General features: G+C 54.1%; 6 protein-coding genes across 6 annotated transcripts; 2 read left to right on the top strand and 4 right to left on the bottom strand.

The window, feature by feature from the left end:
• Positions 1-556: 556 nt before the first annotated feature.
• On the bottom strand, positions 557-2,327 carry TRAVEDRAFT_49816 (uncharacterized protein; the record flags this gene model as incomplete). The annotated part of the gene is made up of 12 exons (XM_008042167.1): positions 557-833; positions 897-946; positions 1,002-1,050; positions 1,110-1,125; positions 1,196-1,317; positions 1,377-1,388; positions 1,442-1,530; positions 1,590-1,687; positions 1,759-1,876; positions 1,945-2,114; positions 2,182-2,216; positions 2,272-2,327. The coding sequence occupies 12 exons, from the start codon at positions 2,325-2,327 to the stop codon at positions 557-559; spliced, it is 1,092 nt and encodes a 363-aa protein (XP_008040358.1).
• A 3,359-nt stretch (positions 2,328-5,686) lies between these two features.
• On the top strand, positions 5,687-6,548 carry TRAVEDRAFT_65863 (uncharacterized protein; the record flags this gene model as incomplete). The annotated part of the gene is made up of 3 exons (XM_008042611.1): positions 5,687-5,810; positions 5,913-6,070; positions 6,121-6,548. The coding sequence occupies 3 exons, from the start codon at positions 5,687-5,689 to the stop codon at positions 6,508-6,510; spliced, it is 672 nt and encodes a 223-aa protein (XP_008040802.1). The 3' UTR covers positions 6,511-6,548.
• Positions 6,549-7,962: 1,414 nt separating this feature from the next.
• Positions 7,963-10,330, top strand: TRAVEDRAFT_82432 (uncharacterized protein; the record flags this gene model as incomplete). Its single annotated transcript, XM_008042610.1, has 5 exons — positions 7,963-8,163; positions 8,215-9,134; positions 9,312-9,550; positions 9,603-9,877; positions 9,929-10,330. Coding segments are annotated over 5 exons (2,037 nt in total), but the record flags the coding sequence as incomplete, so codon positions are not given.
• A 1,106-nt stretch (positions 10,331-11,436) lies between these two features.
• On the bottom strand, positions 11,437-11,843 carry TRAVEDRAFT_49813 (uncharacterized protein; the record flags this gene model as incomplete). The annotated part of the gene is made up of 2 exons (XM_008042166.1): positions 11,437-11,731; positions 11,794-11,843. 2 exons carry the CDS (start codon positions 11,841-11,843, stop codon positions 11,437-11,439), a joined length of 345 nt encoding a protein of 114 aa, XP_008040357.1.
• A 2,575-nt stretch (positions 11,844-14,418) lies between these two features.
• TRAVEDRAFT_21915 (uncharacterized protein) lies at positions 14,419-15,237 on the bottom strand (the record flags this gene model as incomplete). Its single annotated transcript, XM_008041859.1, has 3 exons — positions 14,419-14,562; positions 14,795-15,107; positions 15,161-15,237. 3 exons carry the CDS (start codon positions 15,235-15,237, stop codon positions 14,419-14,421), a joined length of 534 nt encoding a protein of 177 aa, XP_008040050.1.
• Positions 15,238-20,666: 5,429 nt separating this feature from the next.
• On the bottom strand, positions 20,667-21,203 carry TRAVEDRAFT_49811 (uncharacterized protein; the record flags this gene model as incomplete). Its single annotated transcript, XM_008042165.1, has 5 exons — positions 20,667-20,692; positions 20,734-20,758; positions 20,818-20,987; positions 21,051-21,085; positions 21,145-21,203. The coding sequence occupies 5 exons, from the start codon at positions 21,201-21,203 to the stop codon at positions 20,667-20,669; spliced, it is 315 nt and encodes a 104-aa protein (XP_008040356.1).
• Between the last annotated feature and the right edge of the window lie 164 nt (positions 21,204-21,367).

The following is a 21,367-nucleotide window of genomic DNA, read 5'->3' as shown; positions in this document are numbered from 1 at the left end:
CGAAGCAAGCGGAGTGTCTGGTATTAGGGTGGATCCAGAATAGTTGCGGAGAGAGCGCGTCGGACGCGGCTTACAATTCCAAAGATCCAGGGTGCGATCTGTGAAGATGTAAGTGAGCGAGATCCTCATTTTCACAAATAACGTTCGCGAGCTTGAAGAGCGGTATGTGAGGCCTTGAGGAGCGTCGGTCGCATGTACGCGCTGAACGTCGTGGACGCTTGTGAACACTGTAAAGGTAGGTGTCGCGTTGAAAAATATGAAGCTCAAAGGAGGCGACAACGAGCGCGAACGAGACGCGCCTGGAGGGACCTTCATGGGGATGCACTTACGACGGACTTCGAGACAAGTCGGCGCCATACTACAAACAACACCCTGAGTGGAGTTGCTTTGGCCGAGTATAGGATACATATCGAGTACAGTTGACGAAGAACTAGTGAAGATTGTCTGCGTCGAAAGTGATTCGACACGAGGACGAAGGGAAAGAAAGGTCGGGACAACATACCTGCTCCGGGTCTCTAACCTCTCCCCTCAACCGGGACTCAGACTCTACCTAGGCCTAGGACTCTGTCCCTGGCTCAATTTCTTCTTCATTGGGGCACTGCGACGTACTCTCCGAGTCGTATGGTTCTTGGTCGCTGTCGGAGATGGAACGGATAGAGCCAGCGAGAGAGCTGAAGAATCCCGGCACGTTTGTCGATGCCGCCGCCCGACCGGCCTCGCCGAAGTCAAGAGTAGTGAAAGACGAGGCGACGGATGTCACGCCTCCCCTTTCGATGTTTGCATTCGTCTCGTAAAGAGCAAGCAGGAAGCGAGAAACCATAATGGAGCTGATGCTGCAGAGAACGAAGTCAGCTCAATAATGGTTTGGGGCAACGTTAGGTTGGAGATGGCCGTACGGGTCGACGAAGCCGAGGACGTCGAGGGATTCATCCACATCTGTCGTAATCTTCGAGATATGATGTGATTAGCGCCATTACTGACATGCACAGAGACGAACGTACCGAGAGCACGACTGAGATCATATATGCTAGGTTCATGGCGACCAGTATGCTGCGCACGAAACGAGTGTAAGCGCAAGTGCGACTTCGGGACGATGTCGGATGCCCTACAAGAAGTAGAAATTCCCTATGAATTGGGTGGGTCATAACTCATCAGTGCGCACTCCATGCAAACTCGAAAGCATCGGGTGGCCCACCATTCTTCCACAGAATCTGCTCCAGAGAATATCGGCGGGGATTCTGGGACGCCGTGCGGCGAGCAGGGTGTATTCGCCACCAGGTAATGACCACAGCCAGAGTATCCGCGACGATCAAGCAACTTCTCGACGTGAGAACAACTGGTCAACATGTCAACGGGTACCCGCTTGCTCGGCATACGAAGACTTACGCCTAACACATTTCGAGATCAGCGCCAGTCAGATTCACGTCGCGAAACGACTCACGCGGTATAGGTTGTTGTGCTCGTGTTGATTCCAGTGGAGCAGCCGCCCGGAAGGTGCAGATTGATGGGGACGTATTGGTATAACGTGCTCTACGATAGCACAACACATCAGCCAATGCGACGAATAGCGTGGCGAGGAGAGTGCATACCACATTGACTAGGAATGGGCCCATGCTTAGAAGCAATACAAGACCTGCCAGCATCTTGTTTCCCCTCGAGAGCGCATAAACTCTCAAAGTGGTGAAGGCTTGCGTAGTAAGCGTAATGTTAGCATGAGAGACTTCGACACATGAGCCCGATCTTGGTCAATCCACTTACAGGCTGGACCGAGCAAGCTTATGACATACAAGACGTTGTTGAGCCAAAAGAGCGTGGTACAGCTGCTCGGAGAGACAGTGTCAGAATGCTCAGCATGTCTGTCTGCAAAGGCGAGGGTCTACCTCTGAAAGGGATGATGTTAGCTCAGGAAGCGTTGTGCGCATATGGTCTGCGAGTAGCACTCACAGTGTCGGACATGGTGACTGTAAACCCGACACTCATGATGTTATACAGGAAGGGCATGTATCTGTTGAACGTATACAGGACCCGCGAGAGTTTGCGAGAAGTGTTCGGCGATTGCCAGACATATTGGACTTCCTTGTCCATGCATAGAAGCACATCGTATAGCAGCAGCGCTATCAAAATCGCATATCAGTGCCGCACATGGAATTGAAATCGCCGACAGGAAAAGACCAGACGTACTCGCAACTACCACGAAGATAGTGTTGGCGGTTCTCCTGCGCAAATCGAGCTGTCATATACCGCGTATGATCGAATATCATGGAGACTTACAAGCCCTCATATGCAGCAGAGATCTCTACACTGCTTGCGGACGCGGCAGAAGACATTTCTCGGCCTCAGAAGTAGTGAGGCGGGCAAGTAGCACGCAAGGGACAGGGTGAGTGTGAGGAAGGAGCGCAGGCTGCTTGGGTGGGGTCGTTCCCCCAAGGCGTCCGCGTCAATCGTGACAGCGCCCCGTTTTGTATGGCACGCCCGTAAATCTCGGCACAAGTCTTGCAAATCGTCGTATCGCGACGCTGCGTGTTCGAGCCGTGAATCCCGAGGCGTTTTCATCAATAGGGTGACGTGCGTGCGACGCTGCGAGCAGTGCGTCCTGTTCACGCAGTGGGTACGGAGCGGAATGTGCATCCCCAGGCTATGAAACACCGTCAAGTGACCACTGTATCAGGGCATCAGAAGGACGCTTGCATCAAGAGCGTAGTCACTTACAACATTATTCTATACTCGAAGGCGTCGCACTCCTCCTCGATCATCCCTCGCAACCAGCGTATGTCGCTTTTGCAAGCTGCGCCTTGCGGTGAAGAAGTTGGCGACTACATTGCGCGATATGCCAGACACCCCTCCTCGCCGTTATGTCTGGAGGAAAGCCGGAAAGGTATGCCGTTTACTTCCGACTCCCACACTCGGCGTCCGTAGACATCTTCTTGACGTCAGGCGCTGATGCTGCTTCGCACACTTCTCTGCCACGCCCACCAATGCCATCATGTGCGCCAACACCGCCTCCGAGAACAGCTCCCGCACGCCCGCAGCCCGTGTATCCTGTGCGCGCGGAGCGCTATGGTTAATGATGGTGTGTAGCAGATGGGGAGCAGTCGCGCAGGGGGCACCGAATGATTGAGTAGAGCCCAGTGTCGTGCATCCGATGCTGTGATCGTTTTTGTGATGCGCAGCAGGGGACCCACGCTTCGCAGCACGACGTAATCTCGGGGAAGGACTGAACAGCTCGAAAACGGCGACTGGCCTGCCCCGCAAGCGGTCATCCTCGAGCGGCATAAGCTGGAGTTGGTCCGGTTCGCAAGAAAGGATGGGTTGAACGTGAAGAGGTAGCATATGGAAAATGGTTACGAGGGCAGAACCCAGATAGAAACTGTGGCCATGTCATACTCGCAGCTTCCTAAGCAGGAATGTGCAACACGTTGACGCGAGCCGAAACACAACTCCGGGATCATGCGAGCGCGCCTATGACTAGCGCAGTGGGGGTGGAAAAATCGTCGACAGCGCCGACGAGCGGGATATTCATGCGCTCAAAAGGTATACTTAGCAAGAGGAGTCAGACGAGTTCCGCGCGTATGCAATTGCGACGCACCTTTGGGAGTCTTGCACGATCATGTGTTCTACCGGCGGCTGATACAGGATTCGGGGTCCTGTCGAAACTCCCAGTAACCTGACGCGTACGTTGTAACCGCCAGGCTGTGGCAAGATGCAAGCGCGGTACAGGCTGCGTGCGATGAGAGGAAACGCGCTCGGAGGCGCGAGGTCCAAGTAGCCGTGACCGGCCCAAGCTTGTCGACGGGGATAGATGTGGACAGATTGTGGCTCTGCGAAGCTAGAACATATCCCACCGTGCCACTGGGGGAACGCGTATGCTCAGCCAAGTAAACATATGTTGACGTCCAGAAAGACTCACCGTCGGAGAGGGATGCGCGCTTGGGTCTTCCGAGAACGCCGCTTGAGCGCGCTAGGTATCTGAAGCATGAACTTGTCGGGGCGCAAGGCGTTTGAGGTAAGGGCAAGCCTCTAGCAGTCAAACACTCTATTCGATATGCGGATTTGAGGCCTCAGTGCCTTGTAGTTCCGAAAGCTGTAGAACGCTGCGGTTTAGGAGGCGGAGGAAGGGATCGAAGGAGAAAACACACGGCATCGCCCATGTGGAGCTCACAGCTCCCCCGCACGACTCTCGCGCGTGGCCGGACGTCGAGTGAGCACTCGTATTCAACATCGTAGATAAGCGTACAACCCGCCCTGCGCACCATCGCAGCTATCCGCAGCATGCTGAAAGCTCGCTGCCAGGGCTCACCGTATCATGCGGCGATAGCAACAGCGAGCTCTACGACGCGCAACGACCCGGCCCAAACCGGGGTACATCCAGAAAACGCGTGGAGGTAGGGCCGATGCTACTTTGGAACGGGCTGAAGCGCGGCCGGTGAAGACGTACGTGAGTTCTGCCTTGAGCGCGGAGAGTCCAGTCTGGGATTTGGTGCAGCGTCTCGGACAAAAATACCGAGTGCATGAGCGACACCCCCATTTGCTCCAGCTGCGTTGTATGTCAGACATGAGCTGTTGTAGAAGAAAGAAAAAGGGGCGAACAGGGAATTGCCGACAAAAAGCATGTCGAGGAGCACAGGTCGAGCTTGCTGTTCTTCGAATTGAACTCCTAGCGTGATGCGATAGTACAATCCATTCAAGCTTGAAACATCTACCAAGATATAACGCACACTCATCGTGCGAGCCCTGTCTTGACGTGCCTGAACTGGAGAAGTGGTAGCAATGCTCACCATAGCCTGGACGAGCCGTAGCCACGCGAGCGGATACATTGCTCCTCTGAAGCTTGAGGTGAAGACTAGAGCACGTGTGTGATAACCAACTCATTGGGAGTTGTCAGTGAACAGGGATATCATTGGAAATCCGCTGACAACGGACTATCGCAGAGGTTGTCGTCCGGGGCCACGCAGTAGAAAAGGGTAAGAGCATGCGCGTACCGGCGTACTGATGTGGCATGTCGCAGCACGAGCATGTGTCAAAGTCTGCATGCATATCTGTTATGTCCCCCGTAGCAAATAGAGCGTAAGTCAGGTGTAGGCTTCGAGTGTCGGATTCGCACACCAGAGATGGAGGAAACGCAGCAGCCAGAGTGTTTCTCGGAGTCCGTGAAGTGCGTAATTTTCGAGTAGCGAGTACCAGGAAGAAGCAAGAGCAGCTGATCTAAGACAAGAATTGAGAAGCCCCAGTAGTCTGCATCGCCAGCACAGTCCCGTCGACGTGGTATGCGGGCAAGCGGAGGGACGACAGAGACACGCGATACTGAACGCTTCGGCAAATGCCGGATTTCAAGCGCCCGCTAGCTGGTACCGGGCGCCTAACCTGTTCTCTCACCTCGATATCGATCGAGATGCTCTTCCTCGCTGTCTCTCCTCCCACGTCCTCGCTCTTCGTGTTGCATGACTTCAGCTCAAAAACGGCACACATGTAGAACTAGCTCGTCATTGCAGTGACCGGCGCGCACGGGTAAGCATTTCAGCGTCCAGACAGCAGAGCACCCAACCGAAGCCTTCTCAGCGGGGTGGGGTTCGGGATATGTCACCGCCTCCTCGTCTAGCTCTCCTCTTGCCATCTTTTGAAACGTGCATCCCTACTCCGAGCAGGAGGAGGCGCAGGGTCTGGAGCGGACGCAGGAGTGAAGATCGTCATGGCGTGCCGCGACACGAAGCGCGCGCAGGACGCGAGGGAGAAGCTCTACCGCCCACTAGACAAGCATATCGCAACGTACAGGCAAGGAACGGAAGATCACGGATACGTGGTCGCGGAGAAGCGTATGACACGACAAGAGCGTACAGGACTTTGGTAAGCCGTAGATGTTCACATGGCCGCTTGCTGAATGTATCTGCCCCACCGCATGCTGACTCCACCCCCAGTATCGCTCGAGCCCGCGTCAACATCAAACGTCGCGGCGCCCAACGGCGAGTTCCACCATTATATTGTCAGCCCAGGCATCACTGCCATGAACATGAATACGTTGCCCAACATTTCCATACCTGGCTACCGCTACCTCATGCTCGCCTCATTCTACGTTGTACGCATACGCTTTAGCTCCTCATTGATATTCGCTGACATCTAAACAAGTGCGCTTTATCGGCTCGCCTCACGTCCTCCTGTCGCTACAGCGCAGCCGTTGCGGCAGTCTACCTCGCACTGATCCCGCACTTCGCGATTCCGACACCGCGCGACACCGTGCACGTCCCGCCCGAGGATATCCCCTGGTCAAGCTGGCACTCGTACTTCGGTAAGTTCACGAGGGACGCGGCGCCCCCGCGTGTGCTCACGCTCCGCTTTGGGTCTGAGAACGACGGGTGGGTGAACGGCTGCCCTAGGGCGATGGCGATGCCGGTGTGGGACGAGCACCAGTGGGCGAGTGCGCAGCTGCTGGAGCGCTTCAAGCGACTGTACCAGGTTTCCGTGCTGAAGAAAGCAGAGGGCGTGAGCGACACGGCCGCGAACGAGCACGCTGAGTGATGACTATGTGTAGGTTGGGCGTTTTACATGGTAGGCAACCCCCTGTGTATATTACATTCCGGTGATACTTTTGCGCCTCTAGGAGATGCAGTGATTGGAAGGTTCTGTTGCGTGGAGTTTTAGATATCCAAGGATAATTAATGCCTGCACTGGTGACTTGAAGATATGTGGTAAGAAGGAAAGCAGAATGTCAACGAAGTTACGTCGACGCCGCCGTGAGATAACCTTTACTCGTGCGTGTGTTCCTTCTTCGCGCGTCACTATGATGTGTCGCGCTGCGGCCGAGCATGCTGATGTCCCCAAGGTGAGTACAACTCCCGCCCATGCGTAGTCGTGTGTTGTTAATTGAACGTGCACATCCAGGAGTGGATCGCGCGGGCGCTCGCGTCTTGGGACGTAGCTCGTTTCAAAGCGACCACAGACTGTGTTCGTACAGTCCATGTTAGGGGCTATCAATACACGTGTACGTACGTGAATAACCCGTAGCTGCAGATCAGTATGACGCCTGCTGGCATACACAGCACAGCGGTGGACACTACACACTCTCAACGAGTCGCCACACCACCTCCTTCAGCGCGCTGCATCCTCTTCATCGTGGTAGTTGCTGAAGATTTTTGTACTCAAGTATGGGCCCGGTGGCGTTGTCGTACTGGGATAGTAGCAAGTTCTAGTTGGCTGTGGTCAGTGGCGGGCCTAACGTTTCTGGATCGGCAACTCGGCGCCGGGCGCCAATGATGGCTAGAACCGGTTAGCGCCGAGGTCGTGGCTCAGTGGCGTGCACCGCGACGAGCAACCTCAAACACACGGCGACCGCTGAACGCTCACATTTCATATCTTGCTTCAAAAGTGACTGGAGCCGTAAGTGCTTCCCATACATCAGCGCTTTCTCCAGCCGTGAAAAAGTGAGCCAACTTGGCCTCGCAGTCGGAATCCATTTTTCGATCTCGCTGACCAGGAACTACCTAGATTTATCGTGCACGAACCTTAGGACAGAGGGTTTTCTTTGCTGTACACTACATTTCGGCGAAGGTAGCTATACGAGCCACTACTCCCAACCCGCGTCGCTATCTGAACACCGAAAAGTGCGTCCAGGAAGATCTACCAGCCATAGATCGTCAAAAGGCCACACCCATTCTTCCTCCATCGGTGAGTTCATGGATCGCTGGATCTGTCCAGAAGAGACTATTGCTGACGGTAAGCTCCGACCGCTCCATCATTATACATTGCATGACCTGTGATCGGCGCTTGGGCATCTCTCTCTCTGCCTCTTTTATTCATCTTAGAAACCTCCCCGAACAGAGCCAGAACTCGAGCGCAAGTGCAGGACTATAAAAGATGTCCGTCTCAACATGCTCCTATTGCAACTCTTCTGCATACTACTCAGGTATGGCTACTAAGTCCACCACCCGATTCGTCAAGAGCCAACACGTAGTCCGCTGCGATGCAGACGTGAAACAGTCGAGCGCCGTTGCCAAGGACGCCTGGTCCAGCGAGCTCAGCGGACGTATCCACACCTACGGCGACACCGCCAACAAGTTCATCGACACACTCCTCCCTTGCTCCATGCCCTACACGCCAGATGGCAACATACAGAATGTGTTCGACGCCTACGCCCCCGGGCCAGGGAGAGAGAGACTGGAATATAACAACCTGGTACGCACTAGCCACACGCCGCTGCGCTTTCCGCTCTGACGAGCGCCCCAGGTAAAGGGACTCTCAAAGCTCGTCAAGCCCTTCCCAGCTGAAACGAGGCCCGAATTTGTCAACACATACAAGCAACAACTGAAGTTCCCCTACAGAGATTTCGTCACCCATCATCACCCTACGGCGCCCGACATTTCAGTCTCGTTCCCAGGAAAGCCTTTGAGCAGACCCTCGTCATGGCGATCCATCTCTACGGTCATCGAGAGCAAGAGCGAGGCCACCCATGACCCGTTCATCCGGGACGGGCAGTCGCACACCGAGACGATCGAGCAGCTCGCGAAGAACGCGCGAAATCTCATGCTTACTCACGGACTGCTCGCGGCATTCGTCGTCGGCATTTACGGGAACACCGTCCGCCTCGTACGCTTCGACCACACATGCGCGCTCGTCTCCATGCCGTTCAACATCAAGAAGGACGGTCCAAGGCTGCTGCAGAAGTTCTATTGGCACTTCACCCACCCCGTCGTCGGCGCGCACATTGTCGGAAACGACCCAACGGTGATGAGCTTCACCAGTGCAGATGAAGAATGGGTGAGGAGCGAGCTAAAGAAGGCACGGGTATTGCATTGGCAGGTGCGCGTCGCCGAGATCTCCAAAGGACGACGCGTTGAGGTCTACGACGAAGCGACTGGTCGCTGCATTCCCTACCTGCTCTACCAGGTGGTCGATGTGAACGGACGGTTGTTCTCACGTTCGACGATGGTCTGGAGGGCAATCGAGGACACCCGCATCTGGAAGAACGGCCAGCTGGAACCAGATCCTTCGTGCATTACTCCTGTCAAACCACGGATCATGAAGGAAGCGTGGAGACAGCTAGTCCGGACGGCGGAAGCGAAGTTCTACCAACGGTTGCAGCGCGATATCGATGAAGAGGACTGGCATGGCCTCGCCACCATGGTGTGTGGCGGCGATCTTGGTGAGTTCGAGGTGCGGTGGTGGAAGGAAACGGAGCGCCGTCGCAAAGATGCAGCGGGGGAATCAAGCCTGAGTGACGCGGAGCGTGTCGAGGATGTGCCAGAGCCAGGACCATCTAACCCAGGATCTGCTTCGCGACTATTCTCTTCCATCGGCAGTGCGACATCTCCATCAGCATCGAGCATCGACTCTCCAGGCGATTATGTTCCGAGCACGGACTTTCCGCTCCCACATACACAGCACCAGACGTATTCTTGGCGACTCATCTTCAACGACAAGAAGAGGAAGAAAGAAGAGACCGAGGAGCTTTGGCATCGGGAGCGCAGCCATATGCGCATAGTGATCGACGACGTAGGACGGCCACTCACAGCGTTCAAGTCCACTCGCGAGCTTGTCTGCGCCGTACGTGATGCCATTCGGGGTGAGTCGCGTGTTAGCCTCGCTGTTGAGTCCTTATACTAATCATACTCTAGGTCATCAGCTAGCATGGGAGAAGGCGCGCGTTTTGCATCGCGACGTCAGCGTCGGGAATATCCTGATCGCAGACGAGCTGCGACCCGGACAGCCTGAGCCTAAGAAGAAGCAAACTGGGTTTCTGCATGATTACGACTACAGCGCGATGGAAGCCGACCCTTCTGAGGCGGACGATGATGCTTCTGCCCCCTTATCTTCGTCCTCTCCACAGTCCGATGGAAACCATACCGAGACGACTGATCCTGATGATCCCGCTCAATTCAAGGAACGCACGGTAGGTTGTCTCTGAATGCCTTTTCTTCACATCAACTGATGACTTGCTCAGGGGACCTATTACTTCATGGCGTGCGAACTCCTCGAGGTTCCAGGAATTATCCACAGGGCCCACCACGACCTGGAATCGTTTTACTGGGTCTTACTATGGGTTATTGTCCGCCACACGAACCATGGTGATTCGAATGGCAAAGCACTGTGCAAACTGATATTCCAGTTTGGGAACGACAAACTCAGTGCGCGCGCGAAGAAGGGGTGGGTCGACAGCCCGGAGGCGAAGCTCAATATTGTGCGCAACAAGCCACTGTCCCACCTCATCGCAGGCTTCAACAAGCTTGTTCTTTACCACCTTCCTACGGAGCGCGATGATACCATCCGACGGCCCCTCGACTATGAGTCTGTGTTGAAGGTCTTCGACGAGGCTATTGCAATGCCGGGCTGGCCTGACAACGACTGGATACCTTGCACCTTGCTTAAGGGCGACAACCGGACCGGGATGGCCCCTGTCCGCGACCAGAAGGAGGAAAAACCGCAAGGCGTTGTTACAGCCCCCTTCCCCGGCACCGCGACAGCCGCCGCCACCGGACGGCAGCCTGCTAGACAGGTGCACTTCGCTATGCTCCCTCCCCTCCCCACTCACCCGGGTATCCCTGCGCCGCGAACGTATCATGGCGAGCCTCAGCAACCCTTCCGCGATCCTTCCAAGAAGCGCTCGCACGCTGTTGTGGAGGGATCTTCGGAGCTCGACTCGCGTGGCAATGCACGGACGTCCCAGGGCCATTCGAGGGGTAGTATCAAGCGGCCGAAGACGAGCGAAAAAATGGGACCAGTGACGAGATCACGGTCGCGAGAGGCGTCGCAAGCGGCGACGCAATCGTCTGAATCGGTGCGGCGAAGTGCGCGGATACAGGAGAAGAGGCTGGCTTCTGGGGAGGCATAGGCTGGAGTTCGAAGAAAGGTTGTTGCCGGCGGAGTCGAGATTAGAGCGAGTGTTTCATGGATGCTTCTGTCACGGGTTTCTCTGGTTGTGTCTGTATAAACTAGTGGATTTGGATTTGGATCTGTATCTCATTTTCATTCTCTGCGTTCCGCCATGATTACAGCGTGTCTCGTACCGTCCTCAAGTTGGCTTCACTGATGAAGCTACGCTCATTAGAACACCACACGCTCGAGGGCGCGCATTTACGGGTCAATATCGTGGCATGCCCTTACTTGGGCGGCGCTACCGATACTTCCGCGCTGGCCGCTGCTTGCACAGTGGTTCGGCGCGGAGGAAATCTGGTATAAGGTATGCGGGCATGATGAGTATCTGGATTCAACTCGCGTGCACGCCTCCCGCCGTCCGTGTACATCTCGAAGCACTCATGGCCCTAATCTATTCCCGAAAGAGTCATCAAGCTCCTGAAGTATTAGTATTAGGAGCACAGTAGAGTGCATAGGCCGACGTCACCTCGACGACGACATGACTGGAACTATGAAAGGTAGTCTAGCCTCAAAAACAGTTATTTTGATGGAGCGCGGGTGCAAAGGGAAGAAACACGCTCACACTGAACTTCCGACCTATCCATCAGACACCTCCGCCGCTTCCGCTACCCAATGCATGCCTACTTCCTCCTCACCCTCCGACAGCGGCGCTGGCGCCGAATCCAATATTTCCAGTTCACCGTCGGGGATGGACTGGATCGGCCCCCCGAGAGAGTGAAGGAAGTCTGGGAGCTCCGGAGATCCCGCTTGCCCCAGATCGATCCTTCCCATGCCAGCAGAAAACGACGAGAACGACGAGGCCCCCCTCTCAAGTTTGGCATTCGTCTCATACAGGGCCAGCAGAAAGCGGCTATTCAATATCGCGCTGATGCTGTAGAGGACCAGGTTAGCGTGATTATGTCTGAGTAGACAACATATGAAAGACGGCCTTACGGGTCGATGAAGTAGATCACATAGAATGCTTCATCTGATAGCGCTGCCATCTGTGAGTGAAGATAATGTATCATGATCGAATGGGGCGCACTTAAGATCTAGCTCACCGGCGGCGATAATACGACAAGAATGATATGCACTATGTTCAGGGAAACTAGTACCCTGTGCACGGAAATAGTATAAGCGTAAGTACGATTCCGAGAAGACAGATGTCCTACAGAAAGTAGATGTTCCCTATAGATCGGGTGGTCCATTATATATCAACACAGAAATCTCCAGTACCTGAAGAAACACATAGGCTCACCATTTTCCCAAAGCACTTCTTCGAGTGACGACCGACGGGGAATACAAGATGACGTCTTGCGGGCAGCATGTGTGCGCCGCCAAGTCACGACCAGAGCCACGACGTCTGCGAGGATTAAGCACGCTCTGGACGTGACGACTGCTGTACGGGAAGGTTAGTGATCACATAATTGCTCTGCATCGTGCTAGAACGTACTCCTGCCGAATGACGAGATTAGCGTCAGTCGAATTCCGCAAACTGAATAGCTCACGCAATATATGTTGTTACACTTGCCGCATATGCAATCGAACAGCCGAATGGCGGGGGTGAATTTACAGGCACATCCTGGTATAATGTGCACTGTGGTCGCGCGGCGCGTCAGCTCATGTGGGGTCTCAAATAGTAATGAGATGACGAACCACATTGACAAGGAACGGGCCCATACTCAGCAGGAGTACAACTCCGGTCAATATCTTGTGTTGTCCAGAGAGTGCATAAACCCTCAGCGTCGTGAATGCTTGCATATTAAGTACAGCGTGAGTGAGCTTGGCCTCATATAAACGTGTTCAGTCAATCCACTCACAGGCAGGACCAAGTAGTGTTAACACCTCCAAAACATCGATAGCCCGACTGAATGCGGCGCAACTATTCGGTGGTATAGCATTATGAGTGCACAGGATGTACACCCGCAAAGATAGATGTTTACCTCTGGAGGAAATCTATGGTTCAGAATGCTTTATTCATATATCAATCATGAAGAGCACTCACCGAGTCCGAAAAAGTACCGACCAACGCAAGGGTCAGGATATTCCATATGACGGACATGTACCTGTTGTACATGTAGAGGATCCGCGAGACCCTGCGAGATGTTTTCGGCGATCCCCAGACATAATTGACTTCTTTGTCTATGCAAAGAACTGTGTCGAACAACAACAGCGCTGCCGGATAACACATCAGTACCGCATACAGCCTGCGAAAAGCTCCGAGAAGCACAAAACGTACTTGTAGCCGCCACAGTGAGAGCGTAGCTTGTCCTCCTATATAGCTACATCAGTTCTATGTCAAATCATCGGCATTGCCATGCGAACTTACGTTTCCTGAGAGAGATATGTAAGTTCTGCAATGATGTCCGGAGATACGGAGGAAGACATGTTTGCACGCGCGTGGAGGGCTAGTCGCGATCGGAGGATGGAGCGAATGCCAACTCGAGGGAGAAAACGGGGTCGTCGCTATTTTAGAGCTGTAACTTAGCATTGGTGGCTCGTCATATAAGCTCCCCAAAACATGCTTTGTGAATTGCTGTACCACGTTGAGCCCGAACCTTTGCACCGCGAGGCCGTTTGTGGATGTAAGTAGCTCCATCACGCACCTGAGGTGAACGCGATAATCTGAGTGCCTTCTCCGCTCATACCAGTATACCGAAAGCGGATCTCCCGCCAGACTCGCCGCAGTATATCAGGGCGTCGCAATTGCAGCCGAACTTGCTCTAGGGCAAAGTAGAAGTACTCACCGACATCATCGCATGGACGCTATGGGAAGGATTCCGAAGTCTGGCAGAGATCAGGACCCATTCCTGCCAACTATACAGTCCACCAAGAGGTTATTTGGTTTTGATACCATATGGAGAGATCGTTTGAACGTGTGCATGCCTTCGCAGATCCCCCAGCATGCGGGCGATCCACTAACGCTTCCACAAAGTGAGATGCCAGCCATTGCAATCGCCGCCCGGAGCCGTGCCAGGCCGATTTGTACTGCCCCAAATCGCAACCGCGCTGTATGATTGTCGAGTAACTCGGGGTGGCTCAATGCAAGGATGGAGCCAGGAGGGAATCGAAAGAGTTCTTGTGCCACAGCTTGTGGTTCGGGCGCTTTGCATGCGTAGTTAAGTTCCACGTGGTACGGCCCTCCTACTGCGGTGTATGTGAAGCAGCTGAATGCCTTTCGTTATTCTCTCCATATATCCATCGAGGGAGATATGCGGGGTGGCGCAGACGGGAACCTACATGCGCATACGGGCCGAACTGATTCCATACCACCAAGTTCGACTGCGTGTACCAGTGATTGCTCGACGACGATCCATCGGTATGGCGCATAGACACATAATCATCATCGCAACCCTAAATAGGACAGCTTCGCCACCGCCCGCATTATTTCCGCGCTCTTCTCTGCCATGGCCAACCGCATGCGCCATAGTCTGCGCCGCCACAACATCTGGGAACAACCGCAGTCCGCATACGTCGTGCACGCGCAACCCCGCAGTGTTCACCACGCTCAGTCGTGCCCCATGTGCCTCTGCGTCCGTGCGATACGTCAATGTGTAGCGAGGGCAGTCGCGCAGAATCTTACTGATACACCTCGAGCGAGCTGTTGTCGCGGCCGTCCGGCACAATGAACACCTGAAGCGGGTACCCCGTGTGCAAGATTTCCTCGGCGACCCGCAGCGCAAGTTGGATCCCCCTTCCTGAGTGGCCTGAGTGGGACACAGTCTGTGGGACGGGTGAGCAATCCGAGCTCGAGTCACCGTCTGGTCGCCCGCGCGGGTGGTTCACCGCCAGTCATACACGGCCCCCGGACTTGAATACGTTGGGAGGAGCATGAAGACACTCACGCCAAGTACGTCCGTGCCCGTGCAGTCCTTCGCGAGCGCCATGCACTCGAGGTAGGGCAAATTTGCAGGCACCGGAGGTCAAGCGCGAAGATGCGGCATTACACATGCACCCACTCTGAGTCTCCAACCTTTCCGCTCGGTGACTCCTCCACCGCCGCCTCCGCTCCCATCTCTTCTGCTTCGACTTTGCGCCATGGTTTTGCGTAGGAGTCAAACATCTCGGATCCATCGTCGGGGATGGAGCAGATCGGACCTGCGAGAGTGCTGAGCAGTTCCGGGAACCCCGATGGAGCCTCGGGATTGGCCCCGCGGAAGTCGACCGTCGAGCCCGAGAAAGAGGACGTGGATGCACATCCCTTTTCCATGCGCGCATTCGTTTCGTAGAGGGCCAGCAAGAAGCGCGAGTTTGAGGTCGAGCTGATGCTAAAGAGAGCAGAGTGAGTTCGACGAGGATATTAAACAGGAGATGGTCATACGGGTCTATGAAGCAGAGGGCATCGAGTCCCTGACTCCCGTCCGTCATGATCTGAGAGTGAGGGCAATATTTAGCCATGGCTGGCAGTCGCGTGGAATAAACATACCGATAGCAGGACGAAGATCATATACGCTATGTTCATGGCGACTAAAGAGCTAGGATCGAAGCTTGTCTGAGCGCAAGTGCGGTGTCTGAACGGGAGAAGTCCTACCAGAAATATATGTTTCCTGTGGGTTGAATAGTCCCGAACGCGATTCAAAGTTAACGCTTAGATAATGAACACTGCCGGGATCATGTTTGCTTACCGTTCGCCCACAGAATCTGTTCTAGAGAAGATCCCCCAAACATACTCGATGTCCGGCAGGCCGTATGTGTGCGTCGCCAGGTGACGACCACTGCCACCAGATCCGCCAGTATCAAGCAAGTTCTCGATGCGACGACCGCTATGCAGGCGAGTTAGTGGGTATCTGCTTTTTGCACATGGCAAGACTTACTCCTGCGAAATGGCAGGATTAGTGTCGGTCAGTTTCATGTACAAAAGTCGTAGCTCACCCAATATAGCCTGTTACACTTGTGTCTTGAACACCGAGCATTGTACAGTTGTACAGTGGGGGCAGGTTGATGGGAGCAGTTTGGTACAACGTGCACTAGAACAGTACTCTGGATCAGCGAACGTAACGAACGATACAGTAAAAAATAACCTACCACGTTGACGAGGAACGGGCCCATGCTCAACGCGAGTACGATACCTGTCAACATCTTGTTCCTTCCCGAGAGCGCATAGACTCTCAGTGTGGTGAATGCTTGCACGATGTCGAAGTGAGCGAGGCTGAATCATATAGGCTTGCGTTGGAAAGATACTTACAGGCAGGGCCTAGTAGAGCCAGGACATCGAGGATAGCCCGGGACCAGTATAGCGTATTACAGCTGCTCAGAGGTACGGTGTTAGAAGCGCACGGAATGTGAAAGGACAAGTGCTTACGTCTGAAGAGAAATGACTGATTCAGAGCGCGTTGAAGTTCGACGTTGTTAAAAGTACTCACATTATCCGAGACAGCACCGATCAATACGGCGTTTAGGATGTTCCAGAGCATGGACATATACCTGTTGTATATGTACAGCACCCGCGAGAGCTTGCGAAAGCCCGAAGCCGAGGCCCGCCAGACATACTGGACTTCCTGATCCATGCAGAGAAGCGCATCATACACGAGCAGTACTATTTGAATCGCGTATCAGTACCACTTTGAGGGTTCAGAACGTCTGTAAGGAAGGATGAAACGTACCTGCGATTGCCATATAGATGGAGTTGAACGTCCTCCTATGCAGATACATATGTCAGAGACTCCAGGCGGATTCGCATCTGCAAACGTACATGACTTGGTATATTGCGGCGATACCTGCGATGCCCACAGAGATAGACGAATACATGTCTCGGCGGCGGCGACAGGAGCACAGGGTAGTTGGAGTGGGCGGAGAGGGCGCGGGGAACGAGAGCCAAGTCGCGTCGCAGCCTTTAATCTTAAAAGCTGGAAGCTGTAGTGCTTCGACAGCCGGTAGGGATGATGGAACGGTGCACCGCCGACTAGATATATCCTCAGAACGCTTCTTTGCCTGTCATCGAACATGGAGCATACCTGCCACCGCTTGCACAGTGGGGGCGCATCAGCTCGATGGAGTTCAGGAGCGTTCATGGTGTCATATTTCGAGTTTCTGCCATACTCGCAACATGATCGCGTGATCTCGCGGCCGTATAGCTGAGTCTGCAGAAAAATCGGAGCGCAGAGACGGATCTGCCGCAAATTGAAGAGATGGCGACCAAGATTATCTGCGCAGCTTCTTGACTGAGTTGTACATCTTCATTGCGGTAAGACGCAAGCGATCATCCGGAAGACCACCGCCAGCCCAACTTCAGAACTTCGCCGCTACCCGGCATCGCCTTCTCACACTGGTCCGTCAAGACCGCCGGCTCTATCATATGCGGAGCGTCACCACGGCAGACGCCGATATGTCTCACAGCTGCAAATCTCTCGACACCACGCGCACCCATAGTACAGCATGATAATGAACCCATTCGGACATGCACCGTCATGCGCTGATCCCGTGTCGACGTGCAGCGGAAGCCATTGCACAGGTTCTTCCTAAAATTGCCTTCTCCGCATCGCCGTCGAGCACTTCTCACGGTAAGACTCAAAGGTTCTCTAGTCCACCGGAGGGCCCATATTGGAGGTGCCGCCACGCGGGCCACATCTGGAGCATCGAGAAGAGGCAAAAGAGGTACTCACCGAGATATCCGCGCCCGTGAAGCATGCGCGAGCGACGCGAGATCGAAGGCGATCCAGTATGCGGGGAAGAAGGGACCCGGTGGCTTAATGCCGGAGAGGCGGTCCAGCAAGCGCCGCGAAGCAAGGCGCCCAACGCTTCCATGCTTCAAATTTGAAGCGTACCGTCCGGGAAGGGGCTGTGTTGGCTGAATGTGCAGTCAAATGCGGCCGTATTCGAGAGACATCGCTGTTCATCCAGCCGGTTCAAGGACGCCAGTGGGCATGGTGCAAACGGAGACCTACTAGACAGGACGAAATTTGCATGGCAAGCGCATACAGTGTCTGCGCAGGAGGTCAGGCATCTGTGCGTGCAGAAAGAGCGAGTACTTGGGAGACCTAAACCCTGAAGAGATGTCTCAAGAAGCAACATAGCAGCGGAGTGCTGGTCTGTACTGGTAGGAAGAGAGCCAAGCCGATTGAGGCCGAGCGCTGGCCTACCAAACGTCTCGGCAGATACCGGAAGCTGACAGGCGCTCGGACCCGAACCAACGCAGTCAGCGCTCACTGCACCGGCGCCATCTCTCTCTGGACCATGCAGAACTGATATTTGAGGCTTCTGGTATTGAAGAGTTCCCCGCCGGAGTACTGAGGTACCAGACACCGTCTGCGTTCAAGACACAAGTTCATGGTCGCTAGTATGGGTTTCTCATGCAACTCGGTCGTGCGTAACGCATGGTCTCTCGGCATCCTTTTGAAACGAATCTTACGTCGTCTGGATTATAGGACAAGGCGAGAATTCTGCTTAAGGCCGCTAAAATTGTAGGCTTCATCTCGCCTGCCTGCACGCGATCATCGACGGCATTCGAGTTCTATGACGGGCTCGCGATGCAACCAAGGAGCTCTGGCGCGCCCGAAACTGGCGCTTTCCATAAGCGATTCTTATTAGCTTCCATACGTCTACCCTGCTGCGATTGAGACTCGAAGCAGACGCAGTGCAAGGACAAGTGCCTGCTGCCGATCCGCAGGATACGCTTTCCATAGCACTCAAAAACGTCGCGCAGATGTCCTTTAGGTGTCTTTCCTCGCTACAAGTGAGTAAGTGTATCTATTATGTCTTCGCGGAGATTAACATTAACATAAGAGGTGTGCTTCAACTACTCTCGCGGCTGGAGCCAGCTGAGACCTTCACAGTCCAGACGCTGTATCGCACGGAGGAATATCCTAGTGAGAGATCCTTCAAACTTGTGCGACCGGTGCAGCATACGCTCAACATGAAGACCATTCCTTACCTCCAGGTACCCATGGTGAAGGGATGGAGAGTACGTATTTCACTGCTAGTCATGTTCTCCCTGAGGCTACATTCAGTGTAATAGAGGAGGTATGCGAACCGCAAGGCCGATAGGCCGCGCGAAAACTCGGAGTGTCCAAAGTAGGAGCTCTCAAAACATCGCATCTCCACCTTCATAGCTTCTCTGCCGCCCGCATCAACCTCGCACATTTCTACGCCACGACTGTCGCAGGCGCCATCGTATGCGTCGCCGCTACCTCCGAGAGCGCTGAGGTGTCACACACGTGCAGCTCCCGCGCCCCGTGTACGCGGCGCAGAGCCGTGTCTACGACGCTCGGCCTTGACCCGTGCGCCTCGCGCCCATGCGGCACGTCGACGTGTAATGGAAACGACCGCGCATGTTCTTCCTGAGGAAAGTCTGTCGCCGTTGAGTACGATAAGCTCCTGCAATGATTAAATATTAACCACGCAGGACGACTACCCCCCTCGGCCAGCGCGAGGCGTACACCTTTGCATAGTGGGATGTAGTCTGCAGGGTCGTATTCAATGCTCTTGGTCGGTCTTCGGAATCGGACGTCACTCCGATCGTACGTACCTACGTGCATCAGACTCTCCATTCCGGCACAGCTTGATAGAATTTGGTGTGTTCTGTGGCTCGCACGAGGCATTCAGCATATATACAACGTCAATTATGAGCTAAACGCGTATCGTCCGACCCCCCTCCTCTCAACCACGACCCCTCTGCCTCCGCCTCGGATTCGATCTGTGGTGCAGTACTCGAGTATAACAGATCCGTATCATGGTCAGGAATGAAATAGATTGGGCCTGCGAGAGAGGTGAGGAACTCCGGTAGCTCCGGTGGCCCAGCACGATCCGCTTCGCCGAAATCGAGACTTGAGAGAGACTGGGTTGATGTGCCACCCCTCCTCATAATCGTGTTTGTTTTGTAGAGAGCCAGCAGGAAGCGCGAGTTCAATATCGAGCTGAGGCTGCAGAGGATGGGGTAAGCTCGAAGAAATACGATGGAGCAGTACGTAGTCGACGGGTGCGGGCTTACGGCTCAACAAAGCTGATGATGTCGGTTGCTTCAGTCGCATGTGTTGCACTCTGCATGATAGGACGATGATCAACGGTCAAGGGCGATGACCATTTTGAGACACCGGGGCCGACAGATAATGCGATGGCCATGTCTGCTATGTTCAGGGAGATCATTGTACTATGCACAGAACTAATGTCAGCGCAAGTGAAGTGCAGAAGTAGTAGAAGATGTCATACCAGAAATATATGTTTCCTGTAGATCCGAGGGTAGACCATACTTATATTGTCAGGAGAGAAAACGATGAACGGTTCGTTGAGCTCACCATTCTCCCATAAGATCTGTTGCAAAGAAAGTCGTTGAAGGTGTGTCGACGTTTGACGTGCAGTACGAGTACACCGCCAGGTGACAATGATGGCCATGATGTCTGCGAGAATTATGCAGGTCCTTGACGCGATCACCCCTATTCAGGGCGCGGGTAAGCATTTGTTTGTTTGTATCTTGAGCCTCCTAGAACGTACATCTGCCAATTTCCGAGGTCATTGCCACGAGTTAGATTCGTACACCGGTTATAAGGCTTACGCAATATAAGTCGTTGTATTTGTGACAACGCCATCCAAACATCCGTATGGTAAAGGCAATCGGACGCTCAAATTCTGGTATAATGTCGCCTTTGATCGTACGCTGTGTCAGTACGTGCCGGGTCACGCATAGTAATAAGTCGACATACCGAACCCGCTACGACCGCGCTTATGGTGAGAAGCAGCACAACGCCCGTCAATATTTTGTTTCTCCCCGAGAGTGCATAGACTCTCAAGGTTACGAATGCTGGCGTATGGCGTGAGCTGAACTCGAGCTTTACGTCGTGACCTGATAACCCACTTACAGGCAGGACCGAGCGCGGCAAGCACTCCCACCACGCCTACCAGCCAATGGAGCGGAGTACAGCTGTTGAGCGGCACAGTGTCAGAAGCGGAGATAATGCATACTGGCAAGGACCAGTGCTGACCTCTGCTGCGAATGCGCCTTATTCTGAGTGCATCATGCGGCAATGACTCGGGAGCAAAACTCACTGTGTCCGAAAGGTTGCCGATCGCCCCGAGATACAGGACGTTCCATAGAATTGGTATATACCTGTTGGAGAGGTAAAGGATCTGCGAGAACGTGGGAGGGGCGTTTGGTGACTGCCAGACATATCGGAGCTCTTTTCCTAGGCAAAGAAGCGCATCATACGCGAGCAGCGCTATTCGATTCGCATATTGTTAATGGTCTCTTATATGAAGCGAGAACCTAGCCTGAAGCTTACTCGCAGCCATCACGTTGATGGTGTTCTCTTTCCTCCTGTGCATGCACCGTTAGATCATGTATCCGGAGAAGAGATATGCCATCATTGCACTGACGTTTCCTGATAGGCATAGATAGTCTCTGCAATAGCCATGGGGGTGAATGGGTTAGACATGGCTCGGGGCGCACGAAGGGAGAGTCACAGACGAAGGACGAAGTAGGGGACGAGGGATAAGATCTCAAATTCGACCGCGCCAGACGCTCCGGCGGCAACCCGAACCATACACCACATTCGGATAGGCACAGAAGTTCCCAATATACAAGCTCCCGGAACATCGC

The sequence above is a fragment of the Trametes versicolor genome (assembly GCF_000271585.1).
Source record: "Trametes versicolor FP-101664 SS1 unplaced genomic scaffold TRAVEscaffold_8, whole genome shotgun sequence".
Lineage (NCBI taxonomy): Eukaryota > Fungi > Basidiomycota > Agaricomycetes > Polyporales > Polyporaceae > Trametes > Trametes versicolor.
Note: the sequence above shows the minus strand (reverse complement) of the source record. Positions and strands in the feature narration are given on the sequence as shown.